The 20,461-nt window shown below is 28.3% G+C and overlaps 1 protein-coding gene across 1 annotated transcript in view; it reads left to right on the top strand.

The window, feature by feature from the left end:
• The first annotated feature begins 6,335 nt into the window (after positions 1-6,335).
• The window catches only part of LOC132920119 (inhibin beta chain-like), a 71,634-nt gene continuing 57,508 nt past the window's right edge, over positions 6,336-20,461 (top strand). Inside the window, exon 1 of the mRNA XM_060982209.1 lies at positions 6,336-7,637. Coding sequence (XP_060838192.1) covers positions 7,328-7,637 — 310 coding nt within the window. The 5' untranslated portion in view covers positions 6,336-7,327. The remainder of the gene's footprint in view (positions 7,638-20,461) is intronic.

Below are 20,461 nucleotides of genomic sequence, written 5' to 3'. Positions count from 1 at the left end.
ACTATTATTAGTATTACGATTGATTGATTTAAATGATTTAATTTTTGTAGAGAAAGTTGTATTTAATTTTTATAATAATATATATACTTATATTATTGTATAAATAGGTAATAATACCTATAATAAATACATTTTTTTTTGAAAATGTCATTGCATATAATAATATACGTTAAGTTTTAAGTCCCCACGAATAATGTAACAATCAGTGTCCAAATTTTAATTTCAAATTTCTATGAATGTATCCATATATTATCTTAGTATTTTTAAATAATTATAATAAAAAATTATAAAGAACCTTGTACTTTTTCAAGCGTTTTAACTTAGCAAATATTTTTTATCAATAATAATAATTATTGTATTTTTAATTATTAAAAAAATAAAATTGAAAATTTCTAGTGGCTATAAGATAGAAAATAGCTAAAAAAAAAAATATAAAATATTTGAAAATTGTATTATATACCTATATAATTAAAATTTGGTGCAAATTCAAGTGTTTATGAGTAAAAACATTTTTTTAGATTTCACGAAAAAAAAATCGATTTTGTCGAAAACTGATCTTACGTAAATTCTCATTTGTCATAGTTTTTTATTTTTATTTCAGATTATTTTGACAAATACTGGTTATTTTTAATTTTTAAAAGTACTTAATTTTCTATCAAAAATCACTCTAAAAGTTGTAGATCGAAGCTTATTTTAAACGTATTATCGTCTATACGAGCACACATACAATTATATTTTTAAAAATCCAATGTATTCATCTCTCCGCTTAGAAGCTAATAGAATATTATGGACAGAAATATAAATAATTATTATTATTAAGCTCCCTTCATTATAAATGTATAAATGAACTCCCAATATTATTGTACCTTTATTATATTATACGCTCAAACGTTTGACCACCAGAAAATGTTTATCCTCTTCCGTTTCAGAACAATTTTTTCATGACGCTACTGCAATTATGGATGTCCATTAGGTTAGGTGTACAATACTATCTTAGTACCTTATATAAGATATAACATTATTTGAACTTCGTTTGCATGTTAAAATATCGAACTATAGTCGTAATGTGTGGACTCGAACGTATATAATATGTTATATTATAAACGATTCCTCGAGTCTATAATTTGTTATTGCATTTTTATTGAATTTTCCAATCGTTTCGTTATTTTCCGTGGATAATAAAAATGAGTATAACCCATGATTTATGGATATACCAGTCACGTTATTTTGGTTTGTGTTATATTACCTATATAATATATTATATAATAGAGTTTAAATATAGTATAAAAGTTTAAATATGTGTACTTTGATTTAATTGCCATTAAAGTAGTTGGTACTTGGTAATTGGAATGGTTTTTTATTATATATATATATATAATGTATTTATTGTCATTAAAAAAACCACGCGTACGTGGGTACCAGCTATATTATTATTTCGGATTCAGGCTATATTATTTATATTGACGAAGTTTACTTTTGATTAATATTAAACTGCATGCTATGAAAAGTTTTTTATCTGATTATAAATTATAAATAATAATAGTTCAAAAACTTTTACTATAAAACAATTAATTTATAAGTTAAATTAATCTTATATACTGAATGTAAATAATTTCTTCAACAAATGTCATATCGATGATTTAAATTAATATTTATATAATAGTTTTTATGTTTATCTATTATTATGCCTAATATAATTTATAATAATATTATGTATCATAGTTCTTACTATTTTATAAAACGCATAAGAAAAAACCTGTGATAAACTCAGGAATTATTTATTACTTGCATTTTTCCTAAAAATTAAATCTTGTTATATTTTAAAAATTTATATAACCAGAGACTAATAAATCTTACCAGATACTAATTACTAATTATGTATTTATATCGGCGGAAGTAATATTATCGTAGTTCCTGTCTCAGTTGTGATACCATTTGAACAATTGAGTATTTTTATGATTCAATGGGTGTTTTAAATAATTTGAAGTATTAAAATTCTTGTTTTTTATCTACACTCACCAATATTATAATGCTGAAGAGTTTGTATGTTTGAACACCTAATCTCAGAAACTATTGATTTCAATAAAAGTTATATCAATGGATTTCTTGAGACTAGGTCACTAGGATTATGTTTTACGGTGATTCTTTCCACCCTTATAAGTTAGAATAGAGTTGCTCACATACGAATTTTGATTTAGGATACGAAAAACAAAAATCTTTTTGTTTATATTATATATGAGTGGGACATTGATAATTGTATATATGTTTATAGCTTATACATATATTCAAAAATTACTTGACCGAGTTTGACGAAAATATTGTTCTTATAAATAGGTATATCAGAAAAGTTTAAAATGTAGCATGATTCGCGTTCAAAAATATATAAAGTATTATATCCTTACGGCACAGGTGGATTTACTGGATTTCCCATTTTGGTCAAATTAGTTTATAGAGCGAGATAAGCTGACGCCAATTTTCTTGTGATCTAAAGTACACTAAAATGAATATTTACCGATAAAGCATTAAAACGTTGTATTTTCCCTGACAAAGTTGTTATACAGCTAGTTATTTTATAAAATAATAAATATATATTATTGCATTTTGCTCAGTTATATTACTGATAAAATAACGACTAAAAACAAAAAGTTATATATTATAAAACATGCACTGAAATCAAAAATCTTCAGTAGATAATCAATTCTATAATACTAACATCACCAATAACCATGAACCATATGTATATTGTATATAATATTATTTTGTTATATATATCGTTGTAGATATATACATATATATGTAATTATATTTGATAACACCACAAAAATAATATTTAAAATCATAATACTATTTTTTCATTGATACACAATTAGTTTTGAGTGTTTAAATAGTTAGGTATCACTTATCAATTAGTTGTACATGTCTAACCTATCTATTTCCTAATATTACTAAAAATTGAATTAAAAAAATTCGTGGATAAATTAGTTAAACGATGGAACACTGTATATAAAAAAAAACATTAGAATTATATTATCACATATTTAAAATTTTATATTTTGATCTATGATAGGATATTTCAATATTTGGTATATTTATTTAATAAGAACATTTTTATAAAAGCAATTTAAACACAATACTCACTTTTCACTTTAATTTTATATTGTTTTAAATAAGTATTTTAATTATTTTCAGCAATTTACAAAACATTTAAATTTATTAATAACGTAAAATAGACATAGATATAGACATCGTATCGTAGCTATTTATTTTTTATTTTTTTTTCCAAAGAAGTAATTTCGGCATATGTTTTTGTTTTTTTTTTTGTTTTTGAGCTTTAGTTATATAGAAAAAATTGTTTATTAAACTTGCCATGCAATCACTAATAATCAGTTATTTCCAAACAAATTTGTAATACATATTATACAAAACCCTGACTATTAAGTGCACACCAAATTTAAATTATCATAATAATATAAATTTTAGTATGTACAACTATTGCGCATGAATGCTAATATTCACGTCCGCAAATTTTCGTCACCTAATATGTAATGTATCGACTTCTATATCTGATTAGAACTGGTCACCACCTTATAATAATATGTCACGAACGAATAACGATAAGATAACGAAAATAAAACCAGTAATGCAAAACTAGCCATTTTATTATAACCGTTGTACGGAGCGAAAGCGAATATATTAATCGACACGCGTTTATCGTATACTGAAATCGAATATTATAATACCGAATGGTTAGCAATAAAAATTTGACAACGTTGATATGATGAAATGTCCTGTCGCACTTAACGGCTCGAATCTAAAAGTCCTTCTGGCGATGGGCTATGTAGGTAGTAGATACGTAGTATACATGTTTTTGCATACTTATATATAATATTTTATTACATTTATTATTTATTAAAAAGTGCTTCTGCTATTTATATGTTTATAGTTTAAATAGGATTTAAGAACTAATTGGATGACGATAATAGCCTACAATAACCTATGTACTATAAGGTACTTATATATTTAAATATGATACGTTATTAATCTATCGATTGCGCATATTGTGCCAAAATAAGTGGAAATACTCGTGACATATCGTCTATAATATTGTATATCAATAAATTGTAAATAATATTATATAATGTATTATATTTATTTATATACTTATACTAAATTAATATCAATTAATTTATTTTTTCTATGCAAAAAATGTCTTACAAAAAAAAAAAAAAATGCTAATTGCTAGTTTGTGAAAATATTAATACGATATATATAACATATAATATAAACTACACCGATTCAATAAGTTCAACTGTAATGTGAACGACGCTCATTGAGGTTTTTCAATAGTATCGACCGCGGAATGACATTTTATTATAGTATAGGTAGGTAATAGGTATATATATATTAAATATAAACCTAATGAGTCAGAAATTTACTAATCAATATCCACCATATTAATTATAGTATTCAATATGCACTATGCTCGTATATTTACAGTTCTTATACTTATATCATATATCATACACTTTACACTTATATTATTAAAGTATATGTATGTTATAATGTCACCAAACCATTTTTTCTAGGTTCTTTGGAAAATATTAAATATATTTTCTACATTGATATATATATATGGGTTAAAGGTGCCCACTCATTATAAAAGTATTGTGTTCACTAGTCAGTGGTTATATACATATACTATCGGTACCATAATTATAATACGTGTTTTTTTAAGACACACTCGCCCGCCTCGTTTCTGGAGTCCTCACTTGATATGCGTAATTGGCGTTATTTATCGTTGGAACTTAGATAAAATGTTTCGGAGATCAAAACTATAAGTACTTATGATATTATTTACACTCATATAGTAGCATACTTAACATACCTAACTTAACCTGTGGGGGGGGGGTGGGCTAAGGGAGCTTTAGATCATTGACCATAATAAAATATGAACTATTCTGCACTCAAATAACACAAAAAAAAATGTTAATTGTTTTAGAAATAATGATTATGTAATAGGTAATCTTGTATATAATTTTTTTTTTATTATAAATAAACTATTTCTTAAAAGTACCTAGAAAAAGTAGACAAAAATTATATGATTGAACAAATTAATATAAAACGTTTTTATAGTGGTATAAAAATTCAAAATTATTTGTAATTATTTAACCCATTACATATTTATGTAACATAATACAATAGGTACATATCCATTTATAAATGTGATATTAAATATATAATTATATAATATTTATTTATTTATTGTATGTACTTACTATGGCAACTTATAATAAAAATAACTTTGTAACGGTTTCTAATTTTTATTTACTATGTTTAGCCCACTTAAAAAAATACGGAATCATCCTGGGTACGACGTCATTACATACACATTAGATACTGGGGAATTGCAGACCTTTTAATTATTTGACATTATAATAAAATTTATAATCGTCCTTTTTTTAAATAGTTTAAAGACTAAAGCATTTTTACTTTTTTGTTTTCACAGTTTAGATTTCGGTGTTATAACTGGATACATTTTGATGTGTAATGTGTATAGTATAGGTACTAATAGTTTAGGTACTCGCTTTTTCGTAATAATGTGCGATGCAATACCATTTTCCTCTAAAAATTGATATCGCTTTCTTACACTGTCCATTTTCACCAACAACAAAAAAAGTAAGTTTCCATTTTCATGTGATAAAATTTAAGCGACAATGGTCAATGTTAAATACAAGATGATGTCTTTGTTTTGGAACTAAAAATCACCACCATTGATAAGTATTCCAAAAGGTACATGTCTTACGGTTGCGTGTCAAAGTCAATGCGCCCAACTGGCCAAGTACACCAACGAAAAGCGTCAGTGCAGTAGATTTATTTCGTGAGTTAAGAGTGGGATATTTAAGACGACATTTTAGGCTGTTCTATAGGTGTATACATATAAACGAGTTTATTTTGCAGTGACAATGACGGCGGTGGCGTTGATGAAACAAAAAATAAAAAAAACACCTTTTCTAACGCCTAACGACTGTTATAGCGACGATGATGGTTGATAAACGTTATAGTAATAATAATATTTTAATGACCGGTGCACAAGTACGTATAAAATACGACAAACGCGGCGGCGTTGGTGGCGTGTGCCGTCGACGAAGAAGTCGACGCCGCCGCCGCCGTCTTCGTCGCATACGAGAAACCCACGGGCCGGCTGGGGGACCACCGGCAGCGCTAAAAATTGAACCTTGTCTGCATAGGTGTCGGACACGTGGTGCGCGCCGGTTACGCATGCGCGGCACACCGGCCACACAACGGCGGCGGCGACGGCAGCGACCGGCCGGCACACTGGTGTGCTGCGGTGCGCGCGTGTGTTTTATACAGTGTCCGCCGACCGTCGGACGTCTTACACGCGTTCGCATACGATATCTGCCGGGCGTGTTCCCCCCCGACGACGCGGGCGACGTACACGATAATTAATAACAATATCATATTATTGTTGATCCGTTTTTTTTTCTACGGACGGAACGCGAATAGTTTTTGTTTCATCGAACGTAATTTTTTTTTTAAATATTTATATATTTAATTTGTTTACCGGCAAAAGTTCTATAATATAGTAGTAATACCGCCAAGACTACTAATACTAATACTATTACTACTACTACTAATATCACTACTACTACTTCTACTTCTACTACTACTACCACCACCACATACATTACTTCTACTGTAAATTGTAATACTACGTTTGTACCACTATTGGTATCATATTAACCGCGGCAAAAGTGTACCGAGGTAGTTTATCGAACGCGACGAGCGTGTAATAATAATATAAAGTCGTACGGCTATATTATATTATCGTAGTATTAGACAACCGCGACACCGGTGACAGGGAAAAAAAAATCGTCGCCGGTGGCGACGACGGCGGCGGCGGCGGCGGCAGTGGCGTCCGTGGCGATGTCGCGTTCACTGTCCGCGGCAGACGACCCGTTTACCACCCGGCACATTAGCTGGACGATTAGCTGGTACGCCGTATAGTAGTATCATACGTGACAAAATAACAACAAAAATAATAAAAAATATTCAGCGTCACACTCGTACAAACGTCAAGCGTGCACCACCAGACGACTACGACGACGAAAACGACAATATTACCGTAAAGACAACTGTAACTACAACTGCGGCGACACAATCGTCTGCTGCAGGCTTCCCGTATAGTCTCGTATATGATGCCGGTGAAATTACCGCCGTTGACGCTATCGGCCGCCCGATGAGTTGTTGTTGGCCGCCAGTCGCGTGTGTAACGACGCCGCCGCCGACCTGAGCGTTTGTGGGAAGTATGTGGAAGACACGTAACCGATACAATTGGTCGTGGTCTATACGTATTGTCGTTGTTGTAGCCGCCGCAGCCGTAACGCTCGCGATGTCCGCCGCCGAACCACGCGAATCCGCCGTCTCCTCGTCCTCTTCCCTGCGTTCTTCTTCTTTGTCGTCACCACCGTCGTCGTCGCAATTTTCTTCCTCCTCATCCTCCTCGTTCTCTTCTTCATCCTCGGCCGCCGCTACTAGTGCGGTAACCATCGTCACGTCACAACTGGAAAGAGCGCCGTTCGGCCGCGACGGAACCGAACAACAGACTAACACTCCAGGTAAGTTTGTTACCTAAGTCCTGTTAGAATTTAGTCATAATACGTAATAATATTGTGTATAGTTACGCTGGGTAGGAAAAATATTGTTCTCTGTTTGGTAAATAGTTTGATGTGAATGTTACAGTAGGCTCGTTCGGATAGAAGAGACGCCAGTAGCAAAGATTTTTTCCGCATTACAGATGATCATTTATAACTTATAAGTTTGCTACTTTTACGACTGATAACGCGACATATCAATAGTGTTCAATGATTGCGATTTATGATCCTATTCAAATACAACACCTGTTGACTGTATTGGTTTGCCATGTCTTCTTTCTTATACAAAAAATGTAGATATCACACATGACACATACATTCGTACGTGATATACGCAACTTTTTTTTCCAATTTAAATAAAACCGGTATTTGTATTGAATTGTTAATAAATCGTAGGTAGGTACATATTTATCATAATAAAAAAAAAATTTTATGAGTATTTATAATTCTAATGGATTTCCGATAAAAGCCGCGTATTTGATAATTCGACTTATTATTATTTTATTGACAATCATTTACGTGGTTATTTAAGTTGGATTATTTCACCTTCCCTATCAGGCACTTTCCCTTTTAGATGGTTTAAATATAAATTTATTTTATATTTCTAATAATGTAATATGCGCAGAAATGATTTATGATTAAAAACTCGTTTTATTTACGTTCTCTTTCTATTGGTTCCTTGATTTTTTTATAAGCTTATGTGGATAAAATTGTAAATACTATACTCCCAATTCATAAAGTTATAATTATACAAAAATGTAATTCGGTATGTAAACGCATTGAAATTAATACGTGGGTTGCTGTATTATACTACGGTATATTGTATAATAATATTGGTATAATACTTATCGTTTATTCGTTTATGAACTGCAACTGTTCATAATATCTATCATCGAACGACCCATCTAATGAACGCACAAAATACAAGTGCACACCCAAATGTAAAGCTACATTAAATCATTTAAGTCATATATATATATAATTAAATATTATACGTGATGGATTTTATATTTTGACGTCTGCGGGAATCAATTGGGTATCTATAAAATATATATTTTGAGAATGTAATTCATAACTTCATAAGTAAGTGGACACTGAATTCTGAAAAAATATATGTATAATTAAATTGAAGAAACATTGAGTTGTATAAATCATTGGTATATTACCTATAATAAAATAAAAAATTGATTGCACTATATATAATAAATAATATATCTTTGATTAAAAACAGGTTTGAATGTTTAATAAAATATTACTCTATTACCCTTACCCGCGTTAAAATTCTAAAAGATTTTGATACTTCGATTTATTAATTTACTATTTATCATAAATTCTATATTGTGTAATAGTTTTAAGTCCGTCAAAATGTTGAGTGTGTCTGTTCCAGAAACAATTCTCTAACTATCATCAGCATGACGTGTATTACATGTGAAATTGTTACCTTCTGTCACTATATTATTTTATAGACTTCCATTTGAAGTAGGAACGAGTATATGTAATTCAATGATCTATAGATAAAACATTTTAATTGCATGCGTAAATAAAGAGTTTCGTTCAAAAATATCCTATCCATCGTCTTTGTCTATCAACCATATGAGTATAGGTTGTCAATGCATGCAATAATATTAAAAATTATGTTCTATTAATTGTTCCTGCATTATCGAAATAAACATGATTATAATAATAATATGGATGTATAGTATATACCTAATATAAATCATAAATTTCCCATGATGAATGTTTCGCTTATAATAATACATTATTTTGTGAATGAATTGATCGCCTCCAGATTATCATAAATCGCCTATCTATAGTATTAAGGCAACCTAAATTTCGTGTAATAATTCTACGTTTACTGTTTTCTATACGGTGCTAAGGATTTTTAATTGTTTGAATTTGAGCAAATAGTAAGATAATACATTATTATCTTATGTTGGACCAGTACCAAAACTATAAAAATTAAACGAATTTGATTTTTATAGAAAACCTATTTTTTTTATACATTGAAAGATTGAAGTATGCTTAATTTTTCTTTATTATCGAAAGAAGTTGATGCTATATTTTTATAATATGTTATGTTATTTTTTCAGTAAATCATTACTGAAATCACCACGTGCATAAATACAGTATAATACAATGTGTGTATTTATACAGGTATAGGTTTATATAGTACTTATTCATAGAGTGATTAAATAAAATATTATATTTGTCTGAGATGAAAATCGCATGTTCTAAATTATTATGCACGGTTTATACATTATTATTAATTGTACGGGGAAGGTGAAAAAAAAAATCATCAAAAAGCATTTTAGCCGTGACGGCTGTCAACGTGTTTTCGTCGGACAGCCCGTGGCGGCGGCGGCATTCGCTTATACATCTATAATATTATAATAGTATACGGCGGAATGATTGTTAATTTCTTTCGTTTCGGCCCCATACGGACGATATAAAGACGCGAATGAATGCGCCTCGGCTGTCGGGAGAGGCGGGTATAACCCTCTCGGGCTCGCGGTGCACCATTATAATAATAATAATATTATAACAACGTCGGTATATTGGCCGCCGTATTCTGCAGGTTTAAATGTCACTTGTGAAAGGTGACCGTCCTAAAAGGACTTGAACGGGTAAACTGGTATGCGCCACACAATTAGCATGCATTCTCCGCGACGACGCGATGTGGAATGAAAAACATGTACGTCTGTTTATTTAGTATAGACATATATATATTAATATATTATAAGTAATACGCTGACATGCGTGTCCGTGTCCGTGACGGTCGGATTGAAACAGTCTTTTGAATCGATGAGATATGTGTGACTGTAATTTATTATACAATTTATTAGAATAATTAATAATAATAATAATATTTTTACAACTATCGTTAAATCTCAAAACTACACACTATTTATTAAGGTTGCTGTGTCCAAAAACTAAAAATTGTTTAATTATTTAAAAATGTAAAATATTATATTTATTTAGATAAAAGAAATTACTGTTAGCTAAGTGCTCATTACAATAAACAAGTAAATTAGAATTCTATACTTTTTTATATGTTAAAATAACAATTTCATCTTATTTAGAGCTTAAGTAATTTTTTTATGGTTAAAACATCATAGTTTAGTGCGCATCTATCAAACCTTTTATTAAACTTGGTAAACGTTTTCTACGTTTGAAATACATATAGTCTGTAGATTAAAATTAGAGTGTGGTATTTAGGTATAAAAAGTGTAGTAACTTTATTTTGTATCGAGCTTTTAGTAGTCTAAATCTGCACGTCACAAGATAATATTATTATAATTAACTATTTTTGTACATTTATAAATTATAATACATTAGGTACATCTAAAGTGTTACATAATGTGTACACAAATAATATTATATATATTAGGTTGTATACTGATTGAAAATTCAATTGTAAATAATTTATCATATACATTTTAATGACGTGATTTTTATGAATAATAATTTTTTTTATCTATGCAAATAATATAAATTTCTATAGGTATGTATAAAATATTTATTAAATATCAACGGATTATACATTATATAATCTGAGTAATCTGAGTACCTTTATAGGTATAATACAATTCTAGTGAGGATTAATATTTTTTTTGTTTCGCAATATATATTTGACAATTGTATTGAAGAATCCAATTCCATCCTATTTGAAAATATTTAATGAGTATCTAAGCTTTTGGTTTATTGTACGTTTTTAAACATTGAAGACAATTATTTAAATTGTAAAAATATATTTATGCTAATCATATTTTTTTTAAACTATTTAATCTAAGGCGATATGCGATTAAATATTATAGTTTTTATTTTACATAATATGATATATCTATTAAAAAATGTGACTGAAACATATTTAATTTAATATTCAAAAATATCTATAATTTGTAGAATAAATCATAATTAAAAGATAGATTCTGTATTTTTAACTTTTAATTACAATTAACCTTTTAAATTTAAAAATATTTTTTTTAATTTGATTACTTTTAAAATATTCTAAGCTACCTTATACATATTATGCAAAAATAATTATCTTCTCTAAAACCTTATCATATATTTTCTCAATCAAATTATTACGTTTTAGGGGAAGTATTGATCTTAAAAAAATGTAGTTTTTTGAACTTGTTGAAACTTGAAATTGATTGCTAAGAAAATATAATATTATAAGATATTATGAAAACGTGTTAAAATTAGGAAACTAAAGACGGCTTTAAATTGTTATATTTTAATTGAATTATTTGAAGTAAAATTATTTTATCATCATCTAATTAAATAATTATTTGAATTTTAAATTTACAAGTCAACATTTCAAGAGAACAACATTATTAATGATCATTTCTCTATTATTTATACCTATATTAATTGATGAATGATGAGTGATGACCAATAAATCTATGACTAAACGATATCGCATTATGTTGAGTACCACGATTTAGGTTACACTAGTCGAGTGTTGGTTCCTAGAATGCGTCAACGCAATTTGAGTACTTATCATGTTATCAACGTATGAATTATTAGTCATTATTATTAAAACTGATTTAATTTTAGATTTTGCAATTGTTAAATTAAATATTTTCTATAAAAAATGAATAATTATTACCAATTTAATATGCGAAATGTAATGTTATTTTTTATAAATACATGAAGTGTATTATAGTTCTACAAAAAACTAAAGGAGGAAAGTAGACAACCGATCTGCTGTGCAGTAGATGTAAAATGCACTTCGTCATTTATGAATAAGTAATTGTAAAGTATATGTGTAATATGTGTTAAATTTGAATTTTATTCAGAAAATAACTAAGAGAAGACAGTTTCTTATGATATAGGTTAACCTATAAATTAATATTAAAGGAATATTAAATTAATTCATTCTATGATTGATATTACAGTAAGAGGTTGAATTAATTTTTGTCAAAAATATTGCATTTGAAAATATAAGACATTTTTTATTTTTGATCTCACAAAGTATCAATTAGATCCAATTTTCTACTAGAAAATCAAAGCTTTTTTACTACTACCTTTTATTTAAAAGGCGATGAAAAATATACAAATAAAAATACACATACATAATTTAATTATTATAACATGAATATATTCATCGCTTCGTTTAGAATCCAAAATTAAAAAATATATTTTTAAAAGTTTGATTTTGTAATCCAGTGAACCACTTAAAAGAAATGTCTTCTTAATATTCGAAATCAATGGTGAAATATTCTTATTTTAAAAAGTTTGGAGTTTGATAGTAGTAAACATTTTAGTAAAACTGTATTTATTAAATACTATGTAATGGACTATATGTATATTTAGACAAGTACGTATGTCCGATAAATATTGTTATAACTAAATATAATAACGGTTATACATAAAATATTAAATTTATATAACATTCATAATCATTCATTTTAGTAATAGTGGTATTGGTTCTTAATAAGATCATTATTTTATAATATATTTATTATTTATGAAAAATGTTTATTTACGCTAAAGTATGGATAGAACGATTCTGTCTATTGGTTATATATTCGCGTTATCGTGGCCGGTCCCGGACGGACAAGTGTGTGACGACTATGATCGACTGGTGGTGGTTGTGTGATTACGATGGACGTCTATAGCGACCTGTGCGATGTCGTACACTTGGATGGCAGCAACAACGGGCGATGGTGGAGACTCAGGCGAGTGCAAGCAATGCACTTTCAATAATATGCAACGGTGGTGACCGGTCGCTCGTGAATCACCGCTGCGGGTCGTGTCCGATACGTCGTTTTTGCCCCGGTACTCCGCCAGTCAAGTTCGAACGCCAATGAGCCCGCGTAATTAAGACGCGCTTGCAATATGCCACAGCGTCATTGGTGCTATACGGTGTAGCGGGCATTCTTTTTGTCGCCACTTACCGACTTACCCGAATCTGCGGCACTGCTGCCATCACCATCGTCGTTCATCCGCGGATATCTGAAGGTTGCGTCTATACTCAACGCCTGGTATCGGTGAAGGCCACTGTCTGAGCCTCGCGTCCGTGACCGAAACCGACCAGTTGGTCGAACGATCTCGATAACTGTCGTCCTGTACCACAATCGATGTCCCGTCACAACACGTCTGCTTAGAAATTCTGCCACATAAAACGTGGTATATAATATAACTCACCGCCTTATACAATTGTGCAATCACGGTTTCCATCTCATTTTTTGTCTACTCGTATTTATCCGAACGTGCACCAAGTTTTGTTACTCTTGGGCTATTAGCTCCAATCTCTAGTTGATTTTACATGGTGTCGCTAACCACAACGTATGATTCTGAAGATCACCCTCCCTCACCACGGAAACCACTCCGGAGAATCGACGGAAGCCGGGCATCAGTTCTGTTGCAATTGAGCATGCGCAGAGATAATTGGAGACGCAGAAACAAGAACGCGGACGATTCAGTGACGATATAATATTATATATGTTATGACTTATGAGATATCCTCGTTTATTATTTAAGTAAATTTCAAGGAGATGCTAAGGATAAAAACGTACTGTGTGCGGTGAAAAAACCTATAATACGATATGTTATATGTTAGATCCATGCACAAAACAAACTGATCGTGGTGATGTAGTAGCAAGGGTACGACCAAATATTTCTATGAAAGGATTAATATACGTATAATCATATAGATTATAGACAACACATTCAATAAGATATATAAACATTTTTGGAGAAAAGTGGTTAGGACTAAATCCACCACGCCCCTTTATTGTATGTTACGGACTGGCAAGACGTATACAAAGATAACAAAGATCGTGAAAGTGAGGCCAATGTTCCTCATTTTGGAATTAGGTAGCTGTATTTGATTAATGTTGGTTGGCTATACCCCCTTAGTCGTTGAGCCATACTGTCATTGGACATTCACAGATTCTGTGTTTAGACTTGGGTGCGTATTCACAGCATTTGCACTTTGCACTTAATTATTATAACAGTCTTAATTGTTCTGAAGTTATTATAAATCAAATTAATGATGGAATGTGCCAAATATTTATCATAATATCTATCATAGTTAATTTTATACTTCTTAGAATGTAAATTATAACATCATTATTAAGTTTGGACCCGATTAGTTGTATGCCGGGTTTCATAAATAATCATTATAACATTTCACATTTAATGAATCAATAGTTAACTGCTAATGGTCTTTTTGACATGACTTAGTGGCCCATTATTGGTCCATTAAATTTTAGTAAACCATTAAATTAATACATTTTGGCATTCGTGCAATATGCGATCTACCACACAACTTAGAATGTAATATATGTTCTATCGTGTACTTACAATGTAACACATTAAATAAACCGATATATGATTAATTTAAAAATGAAAATGTTGCAAAAAATGTATGGAATGTAATGTCAAGTGATACATAGTCATTTAATTTAAGCCTGGTGCAGATAAATATATAAAAGTGATAATGTTTTAATTGATTTAATACAGGATATTCGTATAGTACACCGTTAGATTAAAGGAAAAATTATTGCAATGCTATTTAAAAAATTTAATTAATAATATTATATTATACTTCTTTATTTTATAAACATTTTAATAATTTATTGATAAGCTAAATTTAAAAATAATGTATATTTGTGTTATGTAATAACTGTTTTATATAGTTTGTAAAATTTAAAATATTATATTATATGATAGATCACAAGTTAATTGTGGTAAATGTTTATCGTATGATAGATCGCATATTGCACGAAACCCTATATTTTGTATGCAACTTGGCATCAATGTTTAAGAATTGTGATAAATCATTCGAAAAATGATTCTGAGTTAAGCTAAGTTCTAGCTGTTAATTCGGGCAATAGAATATATTTTTAAGTTTGTATAATAAACATATATGAATTGGAAATTTTAAATGTTGTGCTCGAGTCAACAATTTAAATATATAGTTGTAAGGATAACCTATTATTAAAGATTTCAAAAAATATATAAATAATATTAATGATTCTAGAGAATTTACTAGGTGTTAATCTCATGTATAAGTTAGGAGTTAACTAGAACTATAATTAATTAGGAATAAATTAAACGAAAAGAAAAAAAAGACTTTGTGGTAGTATAATAATGGAATTATTATTATTTATTGTAGAACTGCTATAATTAAGAGTAGATGTACGAGAACAATGGCTCTTTCAGTTCTAGATAATGTCTAATGCGCACCTACCTCGATAACGTTTGGTATGAGGTTTATCTATTTCATCATTTTTTTTTTTTTTTTGATAGTATTTCCATATTTAAGCAGGTTTGGCATCAAGCATCTGGCGACGTAAACAGTTTTATCGAGACAACTCTGGTGATTTTTGTCATCCGAGTGAAAGTTGCTACAACGTTCTCATTGTACCTATATAGGTTGGTGTATTATTTAAATTCATATTTTGGAAAATCATATTTAGACTGCAAAGTTATCGAATTGTAATAAAAAAAAAAAAAATGAAAGTAGGTAACCGATCTGCAGTAGGTAAGGAAGTGTCGAATATTCTCGCCATTGAGTAGGTCTATATTAGACTATCTGTAGACTTAATTATTAAGTATATTGTATGTAGTACCTATTGTTCAATTAGTTATGTTGTAAGTTGAATTCAATTTAACCAAAAAAAAACATAACATATATTATTATATTGTTAATTCCTATTTAATTATTTATAATATATAGTATACTATAGTATACTCGTATATTTATTCATATCATATATTATTGTTATTAACTTTTGAGTCGATACCAAATTTTTGTAGAACGGTGTGTATACTGTGAATTATACTTATATTATATAGGCAATAGCATAAAACTTATAAATGTGTTGAAAATGTTATTGTGAAATTTTATATATAAAATATAATAATCTACATAAAAGCTCTAAGTTCCCACTAATAATATTTTTCGATTACAAAAAAATAACTTAAATTGTTATTCTTATTTGTTTAAATTTATAATTTCGTCCAAATTTGAATTTTAGATGTAGTACGCATATATTGTTTTGATCCTTTAAGATTGTTAAAAGTTTTTATCGACAATAGTTTAATTTTTTTTTTTTTTAATTATTATTTTGTATGCCTATAAATAGCTAAAAAAGAATTGCAATATTTTGAAATTTTACCGTGTATTTAAAGTGCACGGTTATTCGTTTAGTTTTTGAGTTAAGCCAAGTAAACAATATCGATTTTGTTAAAAACTTTTATTCATGAAAATTCCAGTTTTTTCCATTATTGCGTACAGTTATATTTTACAACTACCGCCTCAGTAATGATAATATATATATATATAATATAAATTAGACGATGGATGATGGGAATTTTCTTTTGTCAGATTATCAGTAAATTGTTTAAATATCATGATTATTTTATTGTAGTGTGTAACTGGAGATTATAGGATGAGGATGTCAAAGGTAAAATTTAGTTAGAATTATGTATAACCCTCCCACCTATCATAACAAAAATTAAACAATACAAATGGAATTTAAAAATATAAAAATAGTTACAAAAATAAGTCAATAACAATTGATTGTTTATTTTTTTATTTAATGTGCCGCAGTGCCCGTAGCCGTGACTGCGGGAGTCCGGGCTGACTATAAATTATAATATTAGAAGATCTATTTGCATGTGTGTGTTATTTTCGTACACAAGTAAAAAATCAAAGGCGACGTAAAACGGTGAACCAAGAAGTTCACATTTTGAGTATTATTTATCACAACATTTTAGGTGAAGCGCCGCCTCACTTGCCTCACCCTCAAAACCGCCACACTGCATTTAAGTCTTTTAGATTATGATTTTATGTTTCCAATGTATTGTTATTATGTTTAATGATTAACAATATTTTTAAATCTTATTACAGCATTCTCGTTCTGGGTTTATTTTTCCTCATTGACGAAAACATTTTTACGACATAGTGTTTAATATATATTTAATCAATTTTATAACTAAACTCGGCTCATTCTAATATCGAGTAATAATTTTCTAAAAAACTTATTTGAAAATCTATAATTGATTATGCTGAAAATATATGTGTAAGTAAATAAATTTTGAATAAATATTATATTGTGTGTATCCATGGCCCCCACAAGGAGGGGGGGGGGGGTTGATGGACTTCGAGTAGAGAGGCCCGGCTATTTTTAGGGCCCTTGAGCCCGTTGATATTTATTTGTAGAGTTGTATAAAGGGCCCGGGTAGACATTTAGTACAGAGGCCCGAGATTGTATGTGGAGGCCCTGTGTGTAAACATTGTTTGCAGTGACTAGTTATTATACAAAATATTAAATAGAATATAATTCATATAAAACTATCTTTAAACAAATCATAGATGAAATGTTATATTTTTTATTGATTTACTATGGCATCTGTTCAAATTGCATGTTTATGTTATGTGAAACTTTAAATTGTTTTTAGTCAAGATTTTTTTTTATTTCTATAAATCTATTCACTGAATAGTTTTCTTTTGTTCATATCGTAGTTTTGGTTTATACTGTATAATATATTATATATAATTTTTATGTGGTATTCGTTTATGTATTTAGTATCAATTCTGAATAATTTTATTATATCACTGTTAAACTTTTAATGAAATTCTATTCTATACATCAACTTTGATATAGGTACATCTCTTTTTGTTTTGAAGTTTAAATCTAAACATATAAATTGGTTGTTTGACATGTCTCGTTTGAAACACAGTGGTATACCTAGTTATTTCTTTAATAACTGGCAATTAAATGTTTTAACATTCTATGAAATACCGAGAAAATAAATGTTAGTTTAATTAAATAGATTTGTTCTTATTTCACAGACGAAACTCTATGAAACAATGCCGGTTAAATTGCAATGATTATGACATAAAAGTGGTTTTATTAAAAAATGTTATACAAACTTAATTTGCCCTCGTCTAATAATTTTAACCAGGAATATTCAACTTTTTAATAAATTAAAATGTATTTTACCCCCACGTCTCTATTTTGCTTTAATAATATTCTCTTAAGGTTTTCCCTTGGGCATACACCTACACGTTATTAAATTAATTTAAAAAATCTAAATTTGGCTGATTCAAGTATAATAAATTTAACAATAAAAATTTATTGACAGAAGTATTGTGGTCTTCATTGAATATTTCAGCTTATTAACTGATAACATAAGATACATCATATAATATAGATAATTATTTTTAATTGTGTAACATGTTTAATACAAGTAGATGAATATAACTATATAAAGGAATAATTTAAATAATTTGTTTATAATAATTAAACGTTATACCTACTTAAAAGATTAATTATAAATTTTCATTTTTTTTGTGACACAATGAATCGTTATATACAGTTTTAGATTATTAGCTATTTATTTTTTATTAACTACATGCAAATAAAAAATGTATTCGGTATTCCATATAACTTCTTGTCACTATTAACATTTGACTTCACTCGTCGTATGTAGGTACATATACAAATATTTAATTTGGTCTTGAATGTAATTATTTTATTTAAACATTTTTATTATACTTATACACTGGAAGTTAATAAAAAAAATTCAGGAGTTGATCTGTTTAGTATTTTAATATGAAGTGTACAAAAAATTATAAATTTGTTTTATTCTTATACAAAATCGGATTATTTCTTTTAAACAATCATTATGCAGAAATCATTTTTTTTTTTATAAATATTATACCTATATCATCTTATGCTGAATAGTAAAATATGTTTGAGCAATCATGACTTGGAATTATACTTTTTGGTGTACTGGCTCCGATTCAATTCTATATAATTATTATTCATTTTTTAACTGTGTAACTTTCAACTAATGAATAATACAAAAATTATTTACAAACAATTCTTAAAATTAAAGTTATGTAGATATTTTTAATTTTCAAATTTATTCAATGAAAACAATGAAATTATGTAGTAATATGTGAACGGATTATTTATTTAATAAAACATATGTACAATTAAAATATAATATTTCTACAAAAGTAAAAAGACTATGTAAAGTGAACAATCATTATAAATTTGTTTCATTGTGTAATCATTATTCATTATGCAGAAATGTTTTTTTTTAAATATTATATAAGTTCCTATCATCTTACGCTAAATAATAAAAATATATGCTATTAATTACTTTTGGTGGGAATTTTTTTAACATATTATATGTAGGAAAATGTTTATAAATATAATTTGTATTTATATTTAATCAGTGTATTTTTACTTTGCTTAAAAAATTTTAATGATTGAAGATTTAAATAACTTAGTACTTAGCTTAGCTTCAGTAAAAAGAAAACTTTAGGTACAATATATAATTACGCTACGCAGTATAGTTATGTTTTTTTTGTACTTGTTAGACAATTACGTTTTACATGAATGTGATTTTAGTAAAATAATATAAATGGTTGTTTATTGTATGCGGTATGCTTACTTACTTACTAATATAAGCATTTTTATTTTTTTATACTAAATTCTTAAAATATTCTTATAAATTATATTTAAATGTTAAATTTATCTTTGACTGTTAACTTCTTCAATTATTGAAAACATTCAAAGAAGAAATGCAATGAAAATTAATTTACGATGTTCTTACTTAAATTAAATAACTTCAAACTATTATACTGGGCTTATTGTATATTATATGATAGATACCTACACAAATATTATATAATAGTATAATACAAAGTGCTTTTTTCGTATAATGATAAGTTTATACTTGAAATAAAATGAAAAACAATATCCTATAAAGTTATAAATACATTTTATGATTGTTATGTATAGTTTCATATCAAA

This window comes from Rhopalosiphum padi, chromosome 2 (genome assembly GCF_020882245.1).
Source record: "Rhopalosiphum padi isolate XX-2018 chromosome 2, ASM2088224v1, whole genome shotgun sequence".
Lineage (NCBI taxonomy): Eukaryota > Metazoa > Arthropoda > Insecta > Hemiptera > Aphididae > Rhopalosiphum > Rhopalosiphum padi.
This window is presented reverse-complemented; position numbering and strand designations above follow the sequence as displayed.